Genomic DNA, 26,020 nt, shown 5'->3' with positions numbered 1-26,020 from the left:
AACAGCAAGACAGAAACTTTACCAGAGCTCTGGAAGGCAGACATACAGATTTTATATATATATTCACAAGAGCAATTGTTTTATCTTAAAACCTTTCTAAAACAGGCATATACTGCAGGCTTTGGCAGTAGAGATAAAATATTATGGGATCCAGCCTTACTTTGTTTTTCTCATCCAAATATACACATTGTTATAACAGAGTTGCATCCAGAATTATTACTGCTGCTTGATGGCCAAAATGCCTCATACACTGCTCCACACATTAAACTATTGCAAATATCCATCTCTCCTGATCAATAACAGCTTCTTTGGGGTGGAGAAAAAGAAAAGAAGCATATACATGGTTCATTTAAAATGCAGTGACAAAAACAGCCTTTGAAGGCACGTGTTCAAAACAGTCCCATATTGTTATTACAGATGGAAACAGTGAAGGAAGAGAAACAGAAGAAACAAAAGCCAGCTTTTGTGAGTTCCAGAGCAATCCCTTATGATCCTGGGTCTTGTATAAGATGATTTGGAAGCTTTGGAAAGGCATTCAGGGTCTCTCCCTGAATAAGGCACTGTAACACATTGTCTTCCATAAGCCTGGCCCAGTGCCATGACAGTTTCTGCGTAATTCATTGCACGTTTTGCTAAGTGTTCTCTGTATATCTGTATAGATATCTACACATAGACATATATGTAACTTTCCATATGCTTTCCTGCAAAACAGAAAAACAAAATCAATTATATAATGGAATACAGAATTCAGAACATGCTAAACTTAGTACCTGCTGACATGCTGCATGTGCCCCAAACTAAACCAGAGATGTATTGATTAGGAAGTTATGCGTACTTGAAGTTTGCAGATATAAATTATTTCTTCTCTTACTAAGTTTTCATATAGCCCAGCTAGGAGGTCTCAAGTTTGACATGCCAAGTAGCTTCTGCCCTTTTCAGGCCCCATCATCTTTTCAATGTGTTAGCACTATTCCTAGCAATTCCTTGCGTCATTCTCCATGACAAAATGTTGATTAGGGACAAAATGAAAAAAAATAAACCATTTTTTTTTCAAGTCTTAGAATTTAGATCTCCAAAAGTAGAGAGTAGTGTCTTGAACCTCATCATCTTTGAACATAAAATGCTTAAGAGATGCACTAAGCAGATCCCTATTCTTCTTATGCAAAAAAAATGGATAGTCTTCAAACATCATTCTCCCTTCATCTTTCCTTCTCTCAGTTGAAAAGAGGTTCAACTGCTGAGGCTGAGTGACTGGCCAGATTGTTTATGGAATACTGAGATCTTAATTTCAGTTACCAATGCAAACTCAGCAGCAATCACCTGTAACTGGTCAGACGCCTTTCAGTGAATCTGGGTGAGGTGAGCAATGAACCCTCACCACGACTTATCAAAAAGCAAAAAGCACAGGCTGTTGTGAGAACTGGATACCCTGGACCAGGCACCAATCCAGCCCTACACACTGTCTCCAAAAGTGACCTGCAGCGGATATCCTTTCCTTACAAAATATGCCAAGTATAGCATTATCTTCCCACTTCAAGTGGTCAGTGATGTTAGGACTGCTTGAGATAGAGGCTGTAATCTTAATGCCACATTTAACAGACACCAATGGGTCTATCTTCTTTTAATCTGTCTAATTTTTTGATCCATTTTCAGCTCACATGGTCTGCATTCAGTAAGCTTCACAGTTTGTTCTGTTTTCCTTCTGAACTAGTTGCTTAAAAATATTAAAGACCTTTTCTTTTTTTTTTTTTGTTACCAGAATTACTAAATAATGACTTTCATATTTAGTTACTGTGTCTGTTGTAGCTATAAGCAGAGGTCACTATGAACAGTCCACTGCCTCTGATAGAAAACAGATATATGCTGTTTCATTTTACAAAATGATATATTTTAAACCTTTTTGGTTCTGCAAATCCCAGCCATGTTTTAGTTGAAACCTTCAGGTATAGGACCCAGACACCCACTTGTTATGTTTCAATCATACTTGTAAATTGGAATCATTTATACAAAAGTCTGAGAACTGTGTCCTTGATTTAACTAAACTAGAGTTGTTACCTGCCACATGATGTGATTGTGTGAATTCATATTTTATCTCAGTTCTTCTTCCTCTTCCTCATCTTCCATTTCCTCTTCTGAGTCATCCTTATTCTTTGAACTGTTGCTGAATTCAAGGTTCCCTTCAATATCCAGGACTTGTAAGTGCTTTAGGTTTTGGAAGATACTTTCCTTCAGTGCTCCAACAGCAATCTTATTAAACCTTTAAACAAACAAAAAGGTCTTCCTGTTAAAATAAACCCATTTTTATATCCAACACAGAAATGTGGAGAGCAGGAGGAAACCATTCTGCAGAGTTACTCTAACCTTAGTTACATTCTTACACTGACACAAGTTACTCTTAACTTTACACTGACTCACAACAGCACTCTAGGAGTACTGACTCCTCTGGATGGGAAAGGGAAGGGAAAGCACGCTCTGATTAGCAAGCAGGCAAATTAACTGAACAAGGTTTGCTGATGGCACTTTCTACCATCACAAAGGACCTTGCAGGAAAATATTGGGAAACTTTCAGTATCTCCCACTGATTTCAAGTGCACTGACCAAGCTTTCAAAACTCTCACAATTTTCTCAGCCCCAGCCCTTCCTCCTCCTTCTACAACTCTATTCTGCAAGGAAAAAAATCATAATATTGGAATTCCACCCCCACAAATTCTTTCTCTTGGTATTGTGCTTTCTCCTTCCCAGAGAGGACAGGCTTCTGCTCCATAGCCCACATTTCAAAGTGTAATTTGATTTTTCATGAGAAGCAGTGTCATCCCTTGATAGTTTAATTCTTCTTCCACGAAATTCAAAATACTGGCACAAAGAATCCCTTTAGAAACAAAGCAACATGCAATCATTTTTCATCTGTTATTTGGGTTTCCAAGAACTAATCTGCAATTTAAGAACCTCTCACCTATACTGTTTGGTCTGTTACTCTTGAACAAGCTTAAAATCATATTCTGTCTACTATTCCAGATGTATATTGTTGTTTCACAGTATTGCAGTGATTAATAGCTTCCCATTAAGAAACATAACTTAGCTTGGGTGGAGTTGCCTCCTAAATACATTAGCAAAACAGTTTTGCAAATTCCTTTTTTTCTCTTTACATAGAAATATAGAATGTGGTATGTGGTTTCTGGTTTGCATCCAAGCATTCACTAAAATCTCATAAATGTGAGCAGCTGAATAGACAGACTGCTCTAATTTACACCAGACTTTGTAATTTTATTTGCTTGGTATGGAATCGTTCATCCAAAAAGGTATGCTTCAGAACTCTTCAGAACTAAGAACAGTTTAGCTGCATACAGACAAAATAAGGCCATATTTCGTCTTGTGCAGCAGGCAGCCTAGGTTTTTTGAACACATCCACTGGATGAGCTTAATGAAATGTTCCATAGGGGTTCATAACTTAATTCTAAGCCATATTTGCAGTAATGTTCCATCAGATAGATTAAAATTGTATATATTACTGGACCAGAATCTTGCTTCACTTCTTGTGGTATAAACCTCTGCTTAAACCAGTTACATTACTGTGAGTTTACACTGTATGTAAAAGAAGTCTTTATCTGTCTCCTACAAAAACAAAGTCCTCATCCAGCTGACGGAGTAGGATGAAAATGAAAAGCTTCTAAACTTAGTTACATAAGTTGTAACTTGTCATTTATTTCTGACAAAACTGTCAAGGGAATGTGCACAACTCCAAGATTACTCATTCACGCCTCACTTAAAAGGGATTCTGTCAAAATCCAGGACACAAGAGAAGCTGTAGTGCTACAAGCAGAGTGTAAACTTTGAGCTCACAGCTGAACACTGGAGTCTGACATAATGTTAAACACTAATTTCCTTGAATTTCTAACATGCCTAATCCATTCTAACAAGCACAGAAAGCACACATTCTCCAGACAGAAAGCTTATTATGCGTATGCATGCCTTTTCTGAGCAGATGAACACCATTTCAGCATACATTGCTAGACAACAAAGTTGCTTATTTAGAAAGTTAGTTAGGGTTTTAAATACTTTCTAAAAAGTAAGCAATTAGAAAGTGGAGGAAGAAGAAAAAACCTTGTGTGTTGCAGTGGAAACTTGACCTTACCTGAGGTAAATCCCCTTTATTTTGGGTGTGGATTCAAAAGCATTCTCTGAAACCGTTGTGATCTTGTTGTTCTGAAGATACAGATACTCCAGAGATTCTGGCAGGTCTGATGGGATAGAAGTCAGCTGGTTGCCAGCCATGTCTAGTGACTGCAAGGAACAGACAACAAGGGGTCAAATAAATAGCTGAATTTAAATATTGGCAGCACTCCAAAAAGAGATTTCAGTTTGACAACAAATGAGCTTCCAAAGGCTGGCTCTATACACACCCCCTCCTCCTTCTGGAAGTTTATCCATTGTTTTTTATCTATATACACACACATACATGTAAGTCTATAAAAATACCTATATATGTATATATGTACTTATAGAAAACTTAGTATGTTAACACTGCATAAGGGAGATGTCTATTTGTTGTGTCTGAAAATCATCTAGAAATAGGCTCTATTTTTCAGATGGTACTTTGGTGGGCCTGCTTCAGAACCTCTCCCTTCTGCTGAGGTCAGGAAAACACAAACACTGTGTGTACAATAGCAATTGCAGATGGTCAGCCGTGCAGAAAGGTGCAGTTTGAGTTTGTGGTGGAAAAACTGAGGTGATATTTATTATAGCGTAAGCAATTTAAACTACCTCTAATTTGCATCAAGGTAAGCATGGCCATGACAATTCTGCTCTCTTGCACTACAATTCAGCACCATGATTTCGCATGAGACATCATGTTGTTTTGTTTAGAAGTCCCAACATTTATCTCTGCCCCCAAGCTTTAGCCTGCTTTACATGAATTAAAAGCAGACTGGGTTTCAGATTTGCATGAGAATTCACTGGAAGCTGCTGCTGCAAACACTTCCCTAGCTAAGGTTAGTGACTGGAGTTACACATAAAAACATCTGCAAGTATTCTAACACTGAGAATGTATGAAAACACCAGGACTAAAGGCCATGAATTTTATGCAAGAAAACGGGTCCATACAAGTGTTTTGTTATCCTGAATTGCAGCATTTTCATCGCACCAAGCTGACATGCTAGTTGCACATTATTCAAAGCTACACTTCTGCAAATGATTGTCATGATTTCAGTGCGTTTATTCCGCACATAATCCTAGTGTAGCAAACAATTATGTAAATGCCTGGCTCTGCAATTGCAGATAGTCTTCACTGATTTCCATGGAAACAGTGTGAACTGAAGTGTATCCTGAGTACATGCACGATCAGGATCTTATATGATAGTTATTTTCAAATCCACTCCAGTGCACCAACTCATAAACCAATGGCACATCTAAGCCTTTGACAATAAAAAAGATTCATAATATACTATCATGGAAATAAATAACAAGTAATAATCTTCCAGAAAAAAGCAACAGCCAAAAATGCGCCGTTAGTCTAATAGAATTTTAAGTATGTGCTATTATCTTAACCTTATTTAACATGAACAGGGTTTGCTGTGGGGAAGGTACAACTGAAGGGCCAATGTTTGATTCAGCAACACTGACACTGACTACAAGGGAGTGACAGTAGAATAAAAGTAACATGAAGCAGCTCTGAATAAGGCCTTTCAAGAAGGAGAACTTGTCATTCCAACCAACAACCAATGCTGCCTAACAGGTCTCATGACCCAATTTTGTTTGAAGGAAGACCCAACCCAGACGACAGTGCCTGTCAATTCCAGCATCTGTATTTCTCAACAGCATCTTCCTTATAGACTGCTTTTCAACTTAGATGTATTTGCATGCACACACACACATATATACACCCCTACACCTACCAGTGAGGCACCAAACAAATGCAAAATCTATTATTAAAGCCATGGACCAGATCTGCAGCTGATGCAAACCAACAGGTCTACTGTTGCTGCATTGCTGATGCACATTAACTGAAAAACAAGCTACTGTTTATTCCCAGAAACAGCTGAAAGGGAAAGGTTCACACTGATAAATGTTTGCATTACCGGAGAACACACTGGGGGCCAGTGTGACATATGCTCCATGTCTCTTACACCTGATCTATTCTGAGATGTACAGACTTTGCCTGTCCAGTGACCTAACCATATGCACCCTTAGATGGTTGCTATATGACACAGGTAATACCTTCTACTGCAGGAAACAGGCTCTTGCCTAAAAGGAAATGCAGACAAATCCTTCAGGCAGCATAACAACTTTGAGAGGGCATTTTGCACAGCACCAATATGATTCTCCTGCCTGCCTTATGGTTTGTGTTTAACTTTCTCCAACAATTAAGCAAATTAGAAGGCTGGTGACTGAATCCAGGCCTCCCAGTGGCTATCCAGGTGCCTTAGCCAGCTCAGCTGCTAAATCCTGCAGCTTGGCCTGTCTGACTATAAGCTGATGTGGGGGCTTTGAGAATTAAGAGTGTTTTTGTTTATGCATTCCTTCCTCCTGCTGTCTCTCTTCAGAGCCGATTTTAAATCTTTTGGGAGACAAGCTATTTGAAAGGCCTAGTTTCAGTTTATAATGACATTTCACTAATCTGGAAATACAGGACACCATTAGGGTTCAGAAACAAAGACATTTTTACATTTCCCAGTATTAGCACCCTGGTCTGCAGTGGGAGGCACCCACCTCTGGCACAATAGCAGATTACTTCTACTTTAGAAACACAGGGCATAGCACTTACAAGCCCCAACCATGAGGACCAAGCACATCTAGTATTGGTGCTACACAGACTGGCTTAGGCAGACAGACAAGGGCATAAGCATCACTAAAACAATCAGAGGAGGTGATGTTTTACCTGGAGACTGCTGAGTTCTTGCCATGCTCTTGAATAAATTGAATTCACTTTCAGTTTATTGTTGCTCAAATATAGTTCCCGCAGCTTTGTCATCCCAGACAAAGTCCCTTTTGGGATGATGCTTATCTCATTCTCCTTCAGCTTCAGAATCTGCAAGTTCTTTGGAAAGCCAAAGGGCACCGTGTGGAGATTGTTTCCAGAGAGATCCAAGGACTTTAGTTGCCTTAGTTTACGGAAAGCCTCCCGATGGATCTGAGGACTTTTGAGCTTATTGTAGCTCAGGTTCAGCTCTTCCAGGAAGTAAGTGGTAGCAAAGTCATTCCTGTTAATCTCAGAGATCTGGTTATGAAGGATCATAAGTGTTTTCACTCGTCGGGGCAGCCCACTGGGAATCCTTTCCAGCATGTTGTTGTACAGGTGGACAGTGTGCAGCTTCTTTAAGCCCTGGAAGGCTAATGGGTGAATACCTCGGGCTTTTAATTTGTTATTGTGGAGCAAAAGATACTCCAGGTTCTTAATTTGGGTCAAGACATCTCTGCCAATCACTTTAATTGCATTCTTCTCCAGGTGAAGGAGGACGATGTTTCGAGGTAAACCACTTGGGATTTGTGAGAGGTTATTGCTGGACAAATCCAGATATTCCAGACTAGACAATTTCCTTGGGAAAGCAGAAAACAAAACACTCTCCATTTAGATTCTGCCAGGTGAAACGATAACCAACTTCCCCTAAGATTTTACAATCTTTGCTTTAGAGGCTTTTTATCCAGCACAAATCCCACTACTGCCCTGTTTTGTCTCATGATATGGCTGATGTGGACAGCAAAACAGGGAGCCATGATCAGGACTAGGTGCTGCCATTGCTCCCCAGCCACACTTGCAAAAGAACCTGCTGGAGTCTACAGACATCCAAACTGCCTCTGTGTTGAGACCTGAGATCAGTTTTGCAGTCTCCTGTTCTCTCATTTGACACCACAGATAGCAACATGTGAGCAATTTCAGTGCACCAGTACCAAAAGAAAGATGCCATGGGAGCACCACTAGAACACAGAATTTAGCCCTTGGTTTCACACAAACATAGCCTGAGCACAAGTCTTTCTGTCACTCTGAAAGTGTATATTGAAACTGAAGAGCAGGTCTGCTTTCTAGCTGATGAAATATTACTCCTAGGAAAAGCAGAAATGCTCAATTCAGTGGCCTAGGCTAAGATGGTGAACTTCTCCTGACCCTCCAGCATTATGGAAGTGAGTCAGGGCTAGAGCTGCTTTGTGTAAGCTACTGAATCTGGATTCCATGGACTCAGTTGAAGCTAAAATAAATCCCCAGACCAGCCACTTATACCAACTGGATGTGGATCAATGGTGTTATATGCCAGGATTGAGGAGCCCTCCCTGTATTCCCTTTTATTTCAAGTCAGTTTCTCAGTTCAAATGAGGCTTTTAAGCTGCACATGGCACCACATAACCCACTACAGATGACTAGAAAGCTTTCAGGAAATGCAAGAACTAATGCATTACAGACATTACTTACTGGCTACTACACTGCTATTCACAGCTATCCAAGCTTGCTCTGAATGAGCAAATAATACTCTTTGGATAAAGCACTTCACTGCTGCAAGTTAAAATGTTTTCCCTGCTTGGGTACATCTCAGAAGCTCTATGCTGTAGTGTACAGTCAGTATCATGAGAGCAAGGAGCAATATCCACCCCCTCTGCTGTGAATGGTGCCTTGGCTATAGCCACTGTACTCTATTCATCAAAATCTTAACAGAAATGGTATGTCCAACATGACCTGGAGGTGGACACAACACAGCTATGGTAAATTGCTAAGGGAGGTCTCTGGGAGTGGGAAGTGGAAAAGGAAAACAGAGTCTGATACATTTTCATGTCTGGACATCAGAACAGTTTACAGAATCTACAGTCAGGACAGATTATGTGATCTGGATGTTCAGGTGGAAGAAGGGGAGCATTCAGTGCAGGCAGGGACACCGTTAACTTTTTAAAGTGGTAAGTCCCAAGCTAAATTTAGGACAGCCCAAGGCTATTTCTGTTGCACTAGTTTGTAGCAAAGCTTTTGCAGCCATCTGCCTATTGAGCAGTACCACTGCATCCCTGCCTACTCCAGCAATCATCCGCACTGGGGTACAGCTGTGCCAAATGAACTCACAACTGTGTATCTGTGGCTGCTTTCAAGTCATCTTCCCAGAAACACACAAGTGGCTTAAGCAAAGATGAGGGTCTGGCCTTAACTTCCAGTGATATGTCCTTGAAACTTTACAGTCCCAAGTAACCTCACTTTGGACTAGTTTGGAAGATCAGAGAACCAGCTTTCAGCACTGTTCTGGGTGGCCTTTTCCCAGAAGGCACTCAGTACCTGGTGTGATGGGGTCTGTGGCAATCAGGGAGTGATGCGGTCTGATGTTCAGTGTTGTGCCTTCTGTATAAAAGTATTCTGCAGTGGGAATTCAAACCATTGAGCCAGACCTTTGTTTTTAAATGGCAGCATCTGAATCTAAGACTTTTCATATAGACTTAGCAGAGAAATGCGTAACGTCATGCAGCTTTAATAAATGCACTTTGTTCAGTAGATGTATGACTGTACCAGAGGAGGTAGAAGACACAGAGGTACAAACTAGAGAGCTCAGTCTCACCAGAAGGTTTCATTGTCCATTCCTTCATTAGTCAAGTAGTTATTCTGTAAATACAGCTCCCGCAGACCTGTAAGTTCACTGAAGGCTCCTTTGGGAATCTTCTCCAGCTTGTTGTTCTAGAGCCACCAGAAGCACAAAGCACATTATTTGGCATGAAAAGATATAAGACATTCAGGTTCTGCTCAACTAACACGAGGCAACTAAACTTCAAAAGGGCCAGACATAAGATATTTCAGGGAGCATGATAATTCAGCTCAAGAAATAAATACAAATACTAGACTGAAATATTACAAGCTGTTTTTATTGATTCCCCATGGAATCTTTGGGTGAAGAAGGTAGAATTTGCCCCCCACCTCCCAGATGATAGTTTTATTTTGTATTCATAGTCCTTCCACCTATGTGCAAATGTGATCCAGGCAATACCTCTGGAGTTTGCTCAAGATTTCTGGAATTTTTAAGATAGATTTCACCATAAAGAAGAATTAGGCTGGGAGCTGGAAACCAGCCATCCTCCCAGCAAAAATGGTATTCCAAAAGGTGCAGTTCCTGCAATGTAGATCCCAAAATAATTACTTCTATTGCCTTAGTGCCACCTTGCAGTAGCCAGTGGGCAGACACAAACAAAACAGTCCACTTTTAGAAATTCCATACAGGAACTGTAGCAATTATAAAATTATATATAAACCACTGATACTGAATTTGTTAAACTTCCCACAACCCATGTGTACACAGAAATGTGATGGACAGACTAACTAGATTCATGTGCCAACTAATACAAAGTGGCTGAGTGTCTCCATGAATAGTCAAAGAAAAAGAAAAGCTCTGTCACATCTAAAGTGCACCTTTTGGACACTCTTGGTCCACTACTGGCCATCTCTCATTTCTCATTGTCCTGGCTTTTTCTCAGTCAAAATATCAAGGTAAATGTTACTACTGAGAGGCACTGCACATGAAAACAAAACGCTCATTTCTCTCTTCAGCTCCCCTGCCCTTAACACAATTGGTGACAGCAGGGAAGGATACGAGTTCAAAGTGTAGTCCTCAAAGTCTGAGACCCCTTAGGAGATAATGGTCACCTATAAATGGCAATAAAATGCAGGGGACTAGTAATTTCACACTTTGCAGAGAAATTCCAGCAATTTAAAGGATCAGTCTGTTTGCCTTTACTTTTCTTCAGGATGGAGAAGCCTCTTTTCTAGAAGACTTTAATGGGAATTAGCAGTGAAACCTTCAAGGGAAAAGAAAGTTGGGAGGCAACACAGAACTGCCTAAGTCCAGGGGCTGATAACAGGCTCCAGTCTACACACATCCAAGGAGCTGTCAACACTCGGAGCAAGTGGATCCAGGACTCCCCACTGCTACTGCTCTCCCATCATTAACAAGGCTGAGGTCTCTAGCACAGACATGATGAAGTGTTTTTATCAAAATCAGATGATATGGAATTAAAAATGCTGGAGACTAGTTAATACCACAACTTCTGCTATTGCACTACTGCTGGGGAAGTTGTAGCAGCAAAGAATCACTGATCCAAACTTCCTCTGTGTCATCCGAATCACAAGTTCAGTAGCAAACAAAAACCACTGGTGCTAGGAAACAGCAGTCTGTGTGAAGTGAATTAGCAAGCAAAGCCAGCACACAGTGGGCAAGCAGCTGCCAGGAACACAGCATCGTCAGTGGCAAACTTAACTGGGAAGCCAATAACGGGATGGCCATAGAGAATAATCTACCTTCTTGCACTAATATGTATTAATATCATTACACGCAGGGAAGAGGCCAATAATGCTACCACACAGACACTGGCAATACATTCCCCTGAAAACAGAAAAGCATTTTGTTCCCTGTGAGCATTTTAGTGTTTTGCAAAAACACTAAGTAAGGGCATGGGAGACAGCTACTGTTGGGGATATAGCAGATGAGAGTTGCAATGGGCCTGGGAATGTTTCCAAGTGCACTGAAATGGCTTGGCTGTACAAACACAGTACTCTGTCACAGCCGTAAAGGAATACAAACCCTTGTTGTCATTACCTTTAAGTGTAATTTATATAGTGCTGGAGGGAGATTCTTTGGAACATACTTCAAGAAATTGCTGGACATGATGAGTATCTCCACATTATTAGAGCCATTGAACATATTATCAGGTAACCCAGCATCTGAAAGTTTGTTGTTGTGAAGATACACAGATCTGTTGGAAGGAGAAAACAGATGAAGTTAAACAGATAGTGAGATCTGAGGGGGTTTGTTTACCATGAGAGGGCTGTTTAAAACCTGTATTTCAACCTTTTCTTCTTTCTTTGAGATATTTCAATATGGTTTTAAAATGTGCCCTTTAATTTAGTAAGGAATATAGATGCAAAACCAAATGGTTGGTCCAAATACTCTCTGAAATTTAGGTCTATTCAAAATCCGAACCTGCACATGAATACTAATTTCACATGTAGCTTTATCTTCTTAACAAGAAACTGAGTGCAAGTCTGGGACTGTGCAGTGCTTTGAAACAGAGAACGTCAGGGTGGTGGCCTCACGTGAGAGGGTTAGAACTCCTATCTGATTAATAGATATGCCCCCAATTTTAACTTCTGTTTGGAATCAAATCTGGGCAAAATCAACCTGTAGATCTCTTAAGAAAGGGCTGTCTCTCACCCCTCTGTTCTTTCTGCTGCCATAATGACTGGAAATACCCCAGGAAACAGTTTCTCTCCTACTCCTAGAACTCAGAAAGGCATAAAATACTGACAGGAAGAGCAGATTCACTCAATCTGGAAGAATTCTGGTTTTTAATGAACTTTTGGGATTGAGAGAAAGCGGGTTTCTTATTTTTCCTTTGCCCTTCTTACTTTTAGCCTTTAATATTCAAGGAAGAGTTTCTCCAATCAGATTTTTAATGGATTCATTCTTTCTTACACAGGTTTTAATTCTGCATAAAGCAATGGACACCTATGAAGATATTCCTGCTCTTCATTGGCTTTAACTGCTACATGAATTTGACTTCTTTTTAACACGAGAAATGGCAGGATTTCACTGACTTTGATTACCTCTTCCTTTGCTGTGCTTACCCCAAGGTGCAGCAAGCCCCTAAAATTGTGGAGGCAGGTTAAAACTCCAAAAGAGCACAGAGTCAAAGTGTGCTTTTCTAACTTGATCTTGGATTCTTTACCAGTTGCAGAGAACTTGGCAACATCTTTCTTGAAGGAAGGAAAGGCTCAGTATGGAAACACAATCATGTGATTACACACTCCAGGGAGTTCAGAGCCACACTGAAAATATTGTTCACCCTGCATGGTCAGCTGTACTTTTAACTCACAAATATTTGACTTTCTTAAAACCTTGCTTTCCAAATAATCCGTCTGAGACCATGAACTCTGCTGAGGGCAAATAAACCAACTGAAACAACTGTGTTTGTTTGGGTTTTATATCAGCAATCTTGGAAATCAATGAGTTATTATTCTGATTAAAATTAGTGTTGGTATAGGAGAGCGTGAAAGTCACCTTCAGAAGACTGCAAGAACTTTAATACCCAATCAAAACACAGCAGCTTCTGCAACTTAGATTAAGGAATAACACATGTGTAAATCTAACTTCTTTCATGATGAGATGTTGCCAGGAATCGGTGAGTAAATCAGCCTTTTCAGCTACCAAGAGCCTACCAGACTGAAGGCCAAGCAAGTTCAATGTAGCTTCAGCTCTCAATGAATTCAGTGGGAGTGGAAAGTTCTTAGTCCATCACAAGACTGAGCTCTAGGAGCTCAACTGGGTCAGCTATTACTAACTGCTTCCCAACTTGGAGGCGTAAATAGCACCAACAGAGTTTGAGATGTCTTTGCAGGATTCAGATGCTGCAGTGTCCTTATGGATTACTCAAAACGCCTTTGGAAAAGACCGTATCTCACAGGAGGTTGTCTGTGTGCATCTGAATTTGAGATGGGCCAATGTGCTGCCCTGGATCCAGCTGAGAAAATCACAACCTGAAACTAGCAGAGAGACCTTTGAAACCACACCTGAGGGTATGAACCCCTCTGAAGGTGCTAAAGTGCTTTCATCTAGTTGAGTTATACTCAACTGCAGAATACTGTACTCTCGACCTGATTCTATTTTTTAAAATGGATGGACTATAATAAAACTGGGGATTTCTAAACAGTTCATCTCCATTTTGAGAAACTCTTTTCAACTCACAACTGATGCCCAAAAAAAATGGAGACAATTTAATTTTTATCCATGCAAAACTGTCTGGCAGCTAGTTAAAGCCCTTGGAATGTGTTTGTTTGAGAGATTATTTGATCTTTCATGCTGAGAATAACAAACAGGCAGCTTCTTTCCAAAAACCTTATGTAGGCAATAACATGGTTTAGCCAGATAGTTCTTATCACCCACCAACTGCATCCGAACAGTGGCAGAACACTGTCATTGTTTTACTTCCCGACCCCTTACCTCAGGTTTGGTTTCTGTCCAAAAGTGAGCCCATAGATCTTAGTGAGATAATTGGCTGCAAAATCTGCACTGATCAAGGTGTTTGGTAGGAATTTTGGAGCCACTGTTAGCTGTAAAAGAAATATACAGGGGTGTTCCCATTAAATGCAACCAATGTTTTAACCAACTATTAGACCAGCAACAAAATACTTGCAAATTTATCTTCTCTAAACAGGCAAAAATAAATGAAACTGAATGCAGACTGCATGAATGAAAACAAACTGTCCTCACTCACTAATCTCTCCAGGAAGGAGACAGACTTTTGCTCCAAGATAAGTGAATGTTTGTTTTGGTTGGAAGAGTCCTCTTTTTGGTGGAAGAAATCAAGAAATTGTTATTCAGAGAGCAAACACTTTGCTTGTTATTGTTCCTAATTCCTCAGCCTGCAGTGCCAAAAAAAATCCAACCCACCTCACAGTGGCCTACTATTTACCTTCTTATCAAAGTATATTGTAAGGGAGAAGTGCCATTTCATATGTCTGTTCTAGTATTGTATCCATTTATGATGATGTTTTCAATGGAGGATTCAGGTTCCTGAAGGACAGGGATGCTTCTGAGCCAAATGATGGAATAGCAAATGGGACTTCAAAGCCAAGACCTACTGTACAGGGGTACTTTGTTCATTAAACAAGTGATGTATCAAAAAGAACATACAGAAAAGTCCTGTCTCCAGAAGTTGATACCTGACAAGAGGATTTGATGTGTTTGCCCTTGGTCTATGGCTATTTTTACCAGTGATTTTATAAAATAATACTCAGAACATCTGCATCCGAACAAAAACTGGTGGAATGAAAACTAATGATCAAAAAAGCTCAGTTTTACAGAGCATCCAGATAATAGAACAGCTACATTCACTGAGTGGCTGCTAACAGCAAAGTCATTCACCTAGAAACCAAGAATACAATACAAGCTGGGGGACAGCTTTCTGGAAAGCATAAACCCAGAAGATTTGTGCATCAAGATTAAGCCCTTGGGAAACAAATTATTAACACAGTGCTGTAGTGGACATGATCGTTGAGCACACAGCAGTAGGCAAGTGCCATCATCCTGGTTACAGATGTTAACTGTAGTACTAATCAGACCACTCTTGCAGCATTTTACATGCACTCTGAAGGGCTCTGGAGAGAACATCGTTTCTAGGGAGATACTGAAATCTTTGTCATCTAAAGCTTTGAGATCAGGATGGGAAACTCTGGGCAATGGAAGAGATCAAGCCTTCTAGCTTGAAATTCTTTGAATCTGTAAAGCTTCCTCCTCACAGCACTGTTGCACAGAACAGAGCTCAGTCCTTACAGCCATAGCCAGCAAGGCTCACATGATGAGAAAACTCAGTTTTCAAATTTTTATTACCACAAAACTGCACTTGGTGATTAATAATAGTGTAAACCCAGAAATACTTAAAAGATGAACAACGTGTGAGAGAACAGACACTTCACTGGAGAACTGCCTAACCCAAGCCTTGAACTATGCACTTACCTAAAGGTTGCCTAGATCTGTCTCTACTCATTTATCAAGTGTCAGCTATATCCATGAACTTGCAATTTACTGGACTTGTAACACAGTCATAGTTTTTAAAAGACGAAAGTATATTATTTACTGGTTTTCATGCTCACTTGTGCCAAAACCTCCATCCTTAAGCTGTGTTAAATGTTTAATGGTCACAAACACAAGAAAGATCTTTCCCACAAATCAGGTTCCTATCAATGTTTCCAGAGAGTATGTAAGCAGTGGCAATAGGCATTTGACATATTGCTACAGGTGCCACAGTATGCTCTTGGCTTTGCTGGGAATCTCTCAGCTCCTGATCTGGGAGATATGATTTCAAGGAGGTGGATAAAGGCAATCATCTCGGACTAGGAAGGTCTGACAGTGCCTCAGAAATAAAACACTACCATGACATAATACTGGGAATTCAGACACAAGAAACAGACTTAATCGCTTTCATACTCGGGGGCACATGAAAGCTTTTCTCCATAAACAGGGTCTATTAGGTCATAACTTTTATACATAACAAAGGGCATGGCTCAGACATGTGAAATAAGAGCCATCAGAACCACAAGAAAGAGGAAAGAGAGTTGCTTCATCCCAAAAGAGTTTTCACTTGCTCAGGACTTTGCTTTGGCATTTCAGCACTTAGTCATGAGACTAATTGATCTTCACTGGCTGACTGCTTGAAGGATTAGTGCTGGACTGTTGCAACTGTTAGCAAAAATAAAGTGACAGAGTAGCTTTGTCTAGCACATTGCCTAATCAGTACCAACCTGTGCTTCTCCAGCTGCAATTATCTTGCAGCTTTATGGCTGGATCTTCCCTTTCATGTGGCAGATAGTGTTTCTTTACTGTTAACTAATGACTTAACCAATGAACTCAGAAGGACTATACAAAAGTTAGTGCCAGCTTTAGAACAAGTTTTCTTGTTTCTAACGAGCTCTGACACAAACAGAAGTACTGGTCCAAGTGAATCCCAAATTACTCTGAGGATATGAGGAAATGTAAGACTTTCTGTCACCAAAATCCCCAGCTTACAGTAAATAATAATGACAGCTCAGGACCTGGTCTACAGTTGGTGGAAGAGATTTCTGCTATTACTGTGAATATTATGTGATAGATCCAAATTATGAGAGTTGAAAAATTAAAAAGGAAACTACAGGATCCATTCTTTGTCATCTTTGTCTTGAAGTACTTGTTACTCATAAGCCACAGAAGGCTTTTAGTCTGCTCTATTTCTTTTCTCTGACCACCTAGGCTAGTTTAACAGCAGATAATTTAGCTACATCCCATGGGATCACAATTGGAGATAAAGCAGCATTAAGATGATCCATAAAACAAGGAGCAAACTACCAGCAAATCCCTGCTCTCCTCCAGACACCACAGTTACTTAATCTGCAGCGTTTCCTGCTGCAGAGTGGATGCAGTTTGAAGCCAATCTGGTTTGTCCTGGCTTGGGACTTATAAAGAAATGTGTTATTTTTGTGGGTCCACAACTTCTCACTATAACTAGTTCTGACATTCGCTGATGTTTGCATTTTCTTCTGGGATCCTTTTCTCTCTGCAGTAAAGCCAGAAAAACCAAACACTTTGTTTTGTCACACAGGGAAAATTGGAGTGCAAAGTTCTGGAATATTAGTCACAGTCTGGCTTGTTCATTTTTATGGAGTTCTTAACTGCCAAGATTGTTATATGGAAATGGTGCTTGAAAGGGAGAAAAGAACACAATGTTACTGTACTGACGAATAGGTTCTATTCTCAATCACTTCATACAGAAATCTGTGGAGAGATTCTGGATGTGTCTTGGCCTGACTGAAACCTGATTGAAACCTGAATGTGGCCTCCTGAATGTGTATAAACAAAACATGAAAAGGTCACAGATTTTAAGAGTATAATAAAATATATATACAGACATGCATATAAATATATATTGGGGGGGGAGGGGGATGGAAGGGTTTTGTAGACAAAAGAAGCTCTGTCTGATGTTTTAACTTATATTTTTCTATGGCATCCCAGTTTCTTCTGTAGCAAATATTTGTGGACAATCACTGGGGATAAAGAAAGCCATAATGGGAACCACCCAGATGTAAGGGTATGCGGGAAGTCATTTCATTTCCTAGGCTTGGCAGGGAAGATGTGCTTCTGTGAGGACATCCAACTTGGGTCATTAATAGGAAAGCACTTAGGATCTCCTCCATTAAAACAGAAATCCAGCTCCTACTGGTGCAGCTAACAGAAGAAATTCATAACTCGCACAGTTTCACTCCCCATCAAACCTAGTAAGAATGGGAGTCAGGGAAAACTGGATAGATTTTTACAGATCTTGATGGCTCAAACACAGGCATTAGGATGTGTTTGTTCACAACTTTGCCAACCAGCCTCTTCTGATGAGATATGCAGCACTTCACACCATTACCTCCCAGCATATTTGCATAAAGGCAGCTACCACATCTGCATGCAGCTGTTCCAAAGCCTACTAGAGACAGTGGTAACTTATAAATGCAGAGGCTCCCTGTACCTCCCTACACACACAAGGGAAACCTTCCACCAGTTGCACAAATAAGTAAGTGTTCAAAATACACTGGCATGTGTACCCTCTCATCTTTTAGCTTACTGATTGTCTTGACCCTAGATGAACCTGCATTAGAATATCACTTTAGCACAACTGTACTTATGTAGGATGTATTTATTAAAAGAAGTAAAGACTTGCTTGTTTAACTTTCAGAACCTGGTTAGAAAATAACTATGAAAGCCTTGTGAGCCTCTTACCTTATTGTTTGCCAGGTACAGGTAATTCAGGTTCTCCAGATGCTCAAATGCTTCCTCTGGCAACCCTTAAAAACAGCAATAAACTCATCAGTCACATCAGCACTTTCTTGCCTCTCTGAGTGAAGATACCAGAGGGCAGCTTCCCCTCTCAGATAATACATTTAATGTGAGATTTAAGTATTTTTCATCACCACTGAAACAATCTGACTCAGACCTATTGTTATCTCTGTTTAAAACCAAACAAACAAAACACCACCACCAACAGAAGACCATTATAATCCTAACCAGGGAAGGCTTGTGGCCAACCCCAGTGGCAAGGGTCAGGTACAGAGCTGTGCTGACTCGCTGTACAGCTGATTATCGGCGCTCACAGCACCATGCTATTGAGACGTTGGTCATTTGCTCATGGGTCAGCCAATTCTTTTTCTTGGAAGGGCATAATCTGAGGTTGTTTAATATCAGATCAATCTGATCTATGACCATGATGTTGCCAAAGTAACATAACATCTGCATGTCATAACCCTCCTCTTGTTCTGCTCCTCCACAATCCAGATAGCCAAGCAGTAACCAGCTCAGAAAGTGATCCAGCTTGGAGCTTATTATCCCCAATAATTATTAATTTTCAGCTATATCACTCCACATCCAGCTGATCACACAAGCACAACTGCTGTCACAACAGAAAGGCTGCAAATAACATTTTCACCTGGCACTTAGATAATCATAAGTCAAAGGTGAAGCTATTTCCCACGTCAAAACATATTGGAAACTGAGGGCTGCACTGAAGCTTGGGAAAGAAACACCAAGCCCCAAAGGTAAACTGTCAAAGTCTGAACCTGTTAAGCACAGCCTTCCTTGTGCTATGTGTGAGTGCTTTGTTTTGGGTCCCATGCATAATATACCCACATTCTCAATAAAGGTTGTTCTCTGTTATTGGAATATGGGTATCAACAGCATTCAGAGTAACTGGGTGACACACAAGTTAACAACAATTATATCTTCTGAATTGCATATCCTCCTCTCAATATTCCTCCATTTCTTTTTGCTTTCCTTACTAACCCCTTGATGAATTTCTCCAATAAGCATATGACTTAGCAAGCAAAACCTGCCTACACAAATCAAAATGGTTTTTTAAGAAGGGCAGAAGTTGCCTTATTTGCAATATATTATTTGTATTTATACCAATTTGACAAGGAGTGAACTGGACTAAACCGCACTGACTGACTAGCCTGAACCAAACAAGTGGATTAAGAAACAAGGTCAGTCACAAGGAAATCATTCAGCATGTAGACATTTCTGGTTCTCAAGTGCACTGCACATTGATGTGCCTGTGGGACCGCAGGGAGTTTCTTGGATGAGAAGATCTCACGCCACAGCACACAGTGCTGCTGCCAGGTCTCCTCCACTGGTTCAGTAAAGCTGCGTTCTTATACACTGAGTATTATATTTCAGATGATAAAGTGCCTCCATGACCTCTGTGATGGCCAAAGGAATGAGGCTTATAGCTAACTACTCCAACCAAGTCAATCCATCACTCTGTGGCTTTCCTTATCGGCTGTCACTGAACTCATTGCCTAAGCTGGCATTGTGGAGGCTCTGTCCACTTTGTGGCTCTGCTGGCTTACCTTTTGAAGTCAGCCTGTTGTTTTGCAAATTGAGAGTTTCTAGTCTGTAAAGCCGAGCAAGCTCTTCTGGAAAGATTTCTTCTATCTGGTTATTCTGAGAAAATGGAGAGTATTAATCACCAGCAAAGTAATCCAAGAAGGATCCCAATAAACCCAGACTGTGAACTCCAGTAAAATTTGGAAATGAACCCACCGTGTCAAATCATTGTCAAGACTTCTCTCCACAATGAGCCAAATTCAGATCTCAAAACCAAGACGTCCAAACCCAGCAGCATTTGCAGACCTGAACCAAGTTTTGTAGCTTGTGCTTGCCTCCAGAAACATCTGGCTTATGCACTGGTAGCACACAAAGAGTGTGACCATACCGGCCAAGGCCTGCAATCCATCTGCCACAGCCAAACCTCATAGCTGCAGTAGAGCATTTGCTACAGGGCTGGCACCATGGATTTCCAAGTTTATTACTTCTGTTATTTATGGGTTGTTTTAAAAACAACTATTAATGGGCAAGGAAAGCCAAACTGGGCTCACTTTTGCTGGTTGACTGCCATCAGATTTTCATTAACATGCTGACTAACATTTTGACCATTAATGAGTGATTCTAGTGTTTCAGCATCTAAGGGACCAGTTAAGGACCCACCACGCAGGAAGCCAGGCCAATACACAGAAAGTGACAGCTGCTGCTCCAAAAAGCTTCTTTGCTTTTGGCAGTAGAGGCGGGAGCCATGGCTAGCACACGCCTGGGACAGATCTGCTGAGGAAGGTGCCAGCTAACATTACAGTTTCTCTGAGTATGCTGCGCTCGGATGGAAAGCTCTGACTGAAATCTGCATTCCACCCATTGAACAGAATTGGCAAACAGGAGCAATAAACAAAAAGCAGTTGGTTAAGGGCCAAAGAGGCATTGGAAAGCCTGGAAGTGCTGCCGCTGCCCAGAGGAGGAGAAGGAATACCCACAGGGCTGCCATGTTGTGGCGCTGCTCATGCCTTTGGGTGTCAGAGCACAGGCAGGGACAGGACATCTGCCCAAATGCTGGTCACAGTGATCATTTAACTAATGACAGAGCATGGACACCTGCTGAAGGCTTGGGACAGACTGCTGCTTCTACCTGAAATCTCATATCTACACACGCCCTTATCCTGACAAGACATGGCGTCTCTGCAGCAGAACCATTTGCTGCAGGTATGGCATCAGTCTCATGGCTGCAGGCAGCGCAGCAAGCAAAGCACCAGGCAATGCCATGTGGTGACGGATGGCTTCAGCCATGCTTAGAGCAACCTGCTCCAGTGGAAGGTGTCCCTGTCCGTGGCAGGGGGTTGAACTGGATGAGCTTTAAGGTCCTTCCAACCCAAACCAGTCTGTGTTCACAACACTTCAACCAGCATGTAGTGCTGACAGGAAAATTCTCATTAATGAAGTAATTTAGCCCATCCTTTTCAAAGGCACATCACCAGGAACAGTAATTATCAGTTTGGCCGTTCTTTTTGTGGAGCTGGGAGAGAACAAAGAGAAAAAGTTACTATCTTGTTTCCTCCCTTGATCTGTGGGGAGAGAATTACTGCTGACAACCATGCGCATGTCAAGCACAAGTGCTGGGCCTGCTGCACCTCCTGCCTCCCACACGAAGCCGGGGAGCTGCTGGAGGAAGCGGGAAGGACCCGGGTTCGGGTGAAGGCGAGGGCTCGGTCCTCACGGCCCGCGGAGACCCCTGGGGCGGGCGGGCCGCGTGTGGGAGCCGTGCGGCGGGAGCCGGCCCGGGGCTCGTATGGCTCACCTGCAGGGAGAGGTGGTTGGTGAGCTCGGGCAGCTGCAGCGGGAACTCCTTCAGGTCGATGCCGCCGCAGTCCACGACGCCCTCCTGGGTGCAGCCGCAGTCGCGGGGACAGGCTGGAGCCGGGCCGGGCGGACGCCGCTCGGGGAAGTCGTTGTGTGCGGGCGGGCGGGCGGCGGCGGCGCAGCCCAGCGCCAGCAGCGCCAGCAGCGCCCGGCCGCCGGCCGGCATCGCCCCTGCAAGCGACACCGAGCAGCGGGGTCAGCCCCGAGGGGAGGGCGGCAGAGCCCGGCCCGGCCGAGCCCCCCGCACCGGGGCCGCGGGAGCCCGGGTTCTCGCTCCCCCGGGTGCTGTCACGTCCTCTTTTAAGTGTTCAAAACCCTTGTAGATGAAGCCCTCAGTGATATGGTTTAGTGGTGGCCTTAGTGGTCCAAGTTGGACTTGATGATCTTAAAAGTCTTTTCCAACCTAGTTGATTCTATGATTCTCTCAAGGTGGTTTGGGGGCCTGGCAGCATTCCCCTGCATCATCCCTGACTCCTCAGGACATTTACTGCTTTTTTATATTGAGAAGCACCAAATGATCCTGGAGGTTTATAGAGGAGGTTATGCAATGTTATTGCTATGTAACTGTCGTACTGTTCCTCACAGGTCTGCACAGGAAAGAAACTCTCCTCGTTAATGTAAACAAGGTGTGCTGGAAAAAGAGTGACCGGTGCTGACTCTCAGAGGGGCTGCTTCACGTGCCTCAAACAATAACAAAATCTCATGGCTACTGAAAACAAAATGGGCTTCCTATTGATTTTGGACAGCGCTGATCTGAACCTTAGAGGCCTGGCTAATGTTCAGCTTTTATCTTTCTGGCAGCAGGTTAAAATAACTCAAACAGAAGTTGAATATCTGTGGGACCAGCCAGGTGGCCCCAGTCCAGCCTCCTCAGCCTTTGCTGTTGCCCTTCTCGGATTTCATACTTAACGATTTGCAATAAGGGCTGGTAATGGCTTGTCTTACATCCTTTCGGCTATTCTGTACAGAAGGATTTGACAGTGATGAGAAAGACTTATTTAGGCTGATCTGTTATGGCGAAAAAGCACAATGGATTCATGACTTTAATATGAAGTAAGTACTCTGCTCACCTCTGCCAGCCCAAGTTCCTTCTTTGCATCAGAAACAAGAACCTGCCAGCGCCAGACTGGCAGCATCAGAACTGGCACATCCCCATTCACATCCACAGGGCTTTGCTGCTTTGCACCAGCTGCAGCTCACTCTGGGACTCTCTCAGACTGTGGGTGCTTGGGAAGCACTGGAGAGTCCCTGCTCTCAGTCACAGTCATGGAAACCTTAAAGAACTTCTTTAAACACTGCCTTAAACTTGAGGAAATGGGAGAAGGTGGGACTCCAGGACAGAGCATCCTGGTTCATGGATGGTTTTGCTTTGGTCCTGATCTTTGCTACCAGCATGCGGGGTGATTTTAAGCATTTAACAGTGCTTGCTTGATCCCTCCTCCCCCTGCTCCACTATTCCACAGCTTCCATATCTGTAAAAGCTGAATATAATGAAATTAATCTCCTTTATAAAACATTCCAGAGATCAGATGGTGTTCCTTATATGTCAGTTAGATACTAATAGTCAGATCAAAATTGGCCATATGAGCATGCCAATAGTGGATTAGTAAAATCCTTAGTATTTGGTGACCTAATCTCAGAAAATATTTCAGAAATCTTAGAGGAAATAATCTCAGAAAGTATGATATATCACATTTGTAACAAAGTGCTTTTTATACATATCAGCTTACCCTTACAGATACTTACAAAAGAAACTAAAGAAAAATACCCCTTTTTATATGCAGGTCACAACCAGACCTCCTGCACCACCACCAACACTGCTCCTACAGCACAGTTAGTTACATTATTGTTGGTATTGAGCTCTATAGGTTTGCAACATCCTAACTTTTCCCACATATGGCTGAGAAGATAGTAAAAAATTAACAAGAAATACTGTCTTTATTGCACACTAAGATTTCTGAGGCAATCTCACCCCGTTTGATCAATATGCATGCTTCTGCTACAATGCCTTTGAAGTGCATGCTGCTGTGGTGCCACAGGGGGACATTCGGATGCAGAAACATCTGCTTGCATCTGGAGTGCAGGCAGTAAAGCCAGGCACAATTTTGATTTTCTCATAGTTCAAAGACAGTCTGAAGTAACTCCCTCCATTTCAACTCATTCCCATGGGCCTGATCCAAAGCCTTATTAAGGAACCTTACTAAAGGTGTAGCTCAAAACCCACCTGCAAGAATCAGCCCTCTTCCCTTGCTGTCAGTGGGGTCTGGATCAGGTCCTTCCACCCAAAGACAGAAGCTGCACTGAAACCAGCTCAGAGTTTTCTGTGGTTGCATCTTTCTGAGTCCAGACAGAACCACTATGGATTCCTGCACTTTGCTGCCACACAGCACCAGAGGCAGAGTGCTACAAAAGGCACCGTCTCAAGAAGCAAGCTGAAGTTTCAGGGGTTACTGTATGCTGTCAGTGATCACAGTTACCTCAATAAACAACAAAATCATGTCCAAAATATCTCATCTCTGTATTATTCTCCAAGCATATTCTCTCAGGACACACACACAGATGCAAAAACATCCTCTCCTCCAAAATCAACAGGTTAAATGAGTTTGTAACTTACATTAAATATCCTTTCTAAAAGTTGCAGCTGAAAGGCAGGCTGCTGGCTGTTGTCTGACAATCCAGCTTGTAAAAGAACAAAATAAAGTGCTGAAAAACTCACCTTTGCTGTCAGAAATCAGATGAATGGAGAAGAACATTTCTCTTGCCCCCACAGGCTCCCGCGGCTCATGCCATGTCAGTTACATGCACTGAGCTCAGAGCGAGTCTCCCCTTTCCAAGCCAGATCCTTTCCAGATGTGAGCAGCAGAATTAAGAGAGAGTAATAGGCAATCCTCTACCAACGAGAGTTTCCTGCACTTCCCAACAAAATCGGAGGGGAATTTTCCAAAGTCACCATATGGGAAAATGTGAGTAGGAAAGAGGAAGCAGCTATACTCTGCATATAAAGACTTGGGGAAGAAACAATCTCCCATTGCTTTTTGCCAATGCAGTTTGTAAGATTAAGGAGAGATGCCAGAAGAAAGCATGCTGGAATTGACAGCAGAGCAGCAGAGACGGCGTGTGCTTTAGCACTGCCTTGCAGGATCGCAGAGCTGCACTTTGTTACTAGATCTTTAACTTAGCCACATTCAATACAAAATCTGAATTCCAGGTGGGAATGTCCTCCCATTCCCTAGGGGTCTGGTCCAAATTAGCCAGGAACAGACAGACCAGCAGTTTTTACTGCATTTCATCTCCCTCCCCTTTAACTCCCCCTGGTTTTCAACTCATCAACCGATCTTTAGGGACCAGGGATAGACAGGCTGAAACTACAAATATCTTAGGGGCAAAGTCCCCAAATTTGATATAACACCCCCATCTACCCAATCTCTTTATTTTCTAAACCCCATATTACAGCACTAAACATCAAAACAACCCTCCACCACACACACACACATACATACACACTCCAGCCCTGGTCATGTTTAGCCCAGAAGCCTCACATTTCTTATTTCTCCCTTCTTGGCAAAAAAACCCAGAGGAACATGCTGTTATAACACAGTACGCTCCAAGTGCAGCAATACTTCCAAGAAAGCAACACAGCTTTTTGTCACTAACAGCAGAGTTGCTGTTTTAAATCTAAAGCCACCTGCTTTGCGCCTGCCCCGCAGCGCTCCATACAGTACCTCCAGAAAACAGGCAGCGGATCTGTCCTCACCAAGAACACAACCTTCTTGCTGAATTCCAAATAAAGGGACACTGATTCTTTCCTCTCAACTCCAGCTGAAGTCTAAAGCAATCAAGTTATTTCCTCCCTCTCTTCTTCCAGGCTCATATCAACTGGAACTGATCCCCCTCTGTGCCACGTGTAAGTTTTAAAAGTTGCTGTGGGAAGTGTGTTTTTACTAAAACAAAAATAATAACAAACCAAAGCCGGCTGCTTTTTTGTAGTGATTCAGAGATGCAGGATGCATTTGCCTGCTCCCCCTTTCTGTAGTACAGTACCCTGAGTCCATACAACACCATTTACAGTGTTTTCAGAGAGAAGAAAAACTGTGTGCTTATGTTGGGGGACCACCCGACCATATCCCAGTCTGCAGACAGAGAGAAGGAAGAGAAGGGTGATTACCTGGATTGCTACTGATGCCAGAGCAGCCCAAAGGGGAGAGAAAGAGAAGATTCACTCTTCCCTAAAACTGCATTTTTATCTGTCTTTTTGGTGTGTTAGCACAGTACTTGGTTCTCAGGTAGCATCTGGAGGTACTACAGGACAATATAAAAAGAGG

The 26,020-nt window shown here is 42.1% G+C and overlaps 1 protein-coding gene across 1 annotated transcript; it reads right to left on the bottom strand.

Moving 5' to 3' along the window:
• On the bottom strand, positions 1–24,499 carry PODN (podocan). Its single transcript, XM_030493615.1, is given in 11 exon segments — positions 1–701; positions 2,056–2,257; positions 4,133–4,281; positions 6,875–7,532; positions 9,522–9,637; positions 11,547–11,703; positions 13,947–14,056; positions 18,243–18,307; positions 19,865–19,958; positions 21,637–21,869; positions 24,415–24,499. Coding segments are annotated over 10 exon segments (1,836 nt in total). The 3' UTR covers positions 1–701; positions 2,056–2,088.
• Between the last annotated feature and the right edge of the window lie 1,521 nt (positions 24,500–26,020).

The sequence above is a fragment of the Strigops habroptila genome, chromosome 8 (genome assembly GCF_004027225.2).
Source record: "Strigops habroptila isolate Jane chromosome 8, bStrHab1.2.pri, whole genome shotgun sequence".
In the NCBI taxonomy this organism is placed as follows: Eukaryota; Metazoa; Chordata; class Aves; order Psittaciformes; family Psittacidae; genus Strigops; species Strigops habroptila.
This window is presented reverse-complemented; position numbering and strand designations above follow the sequence as displayed.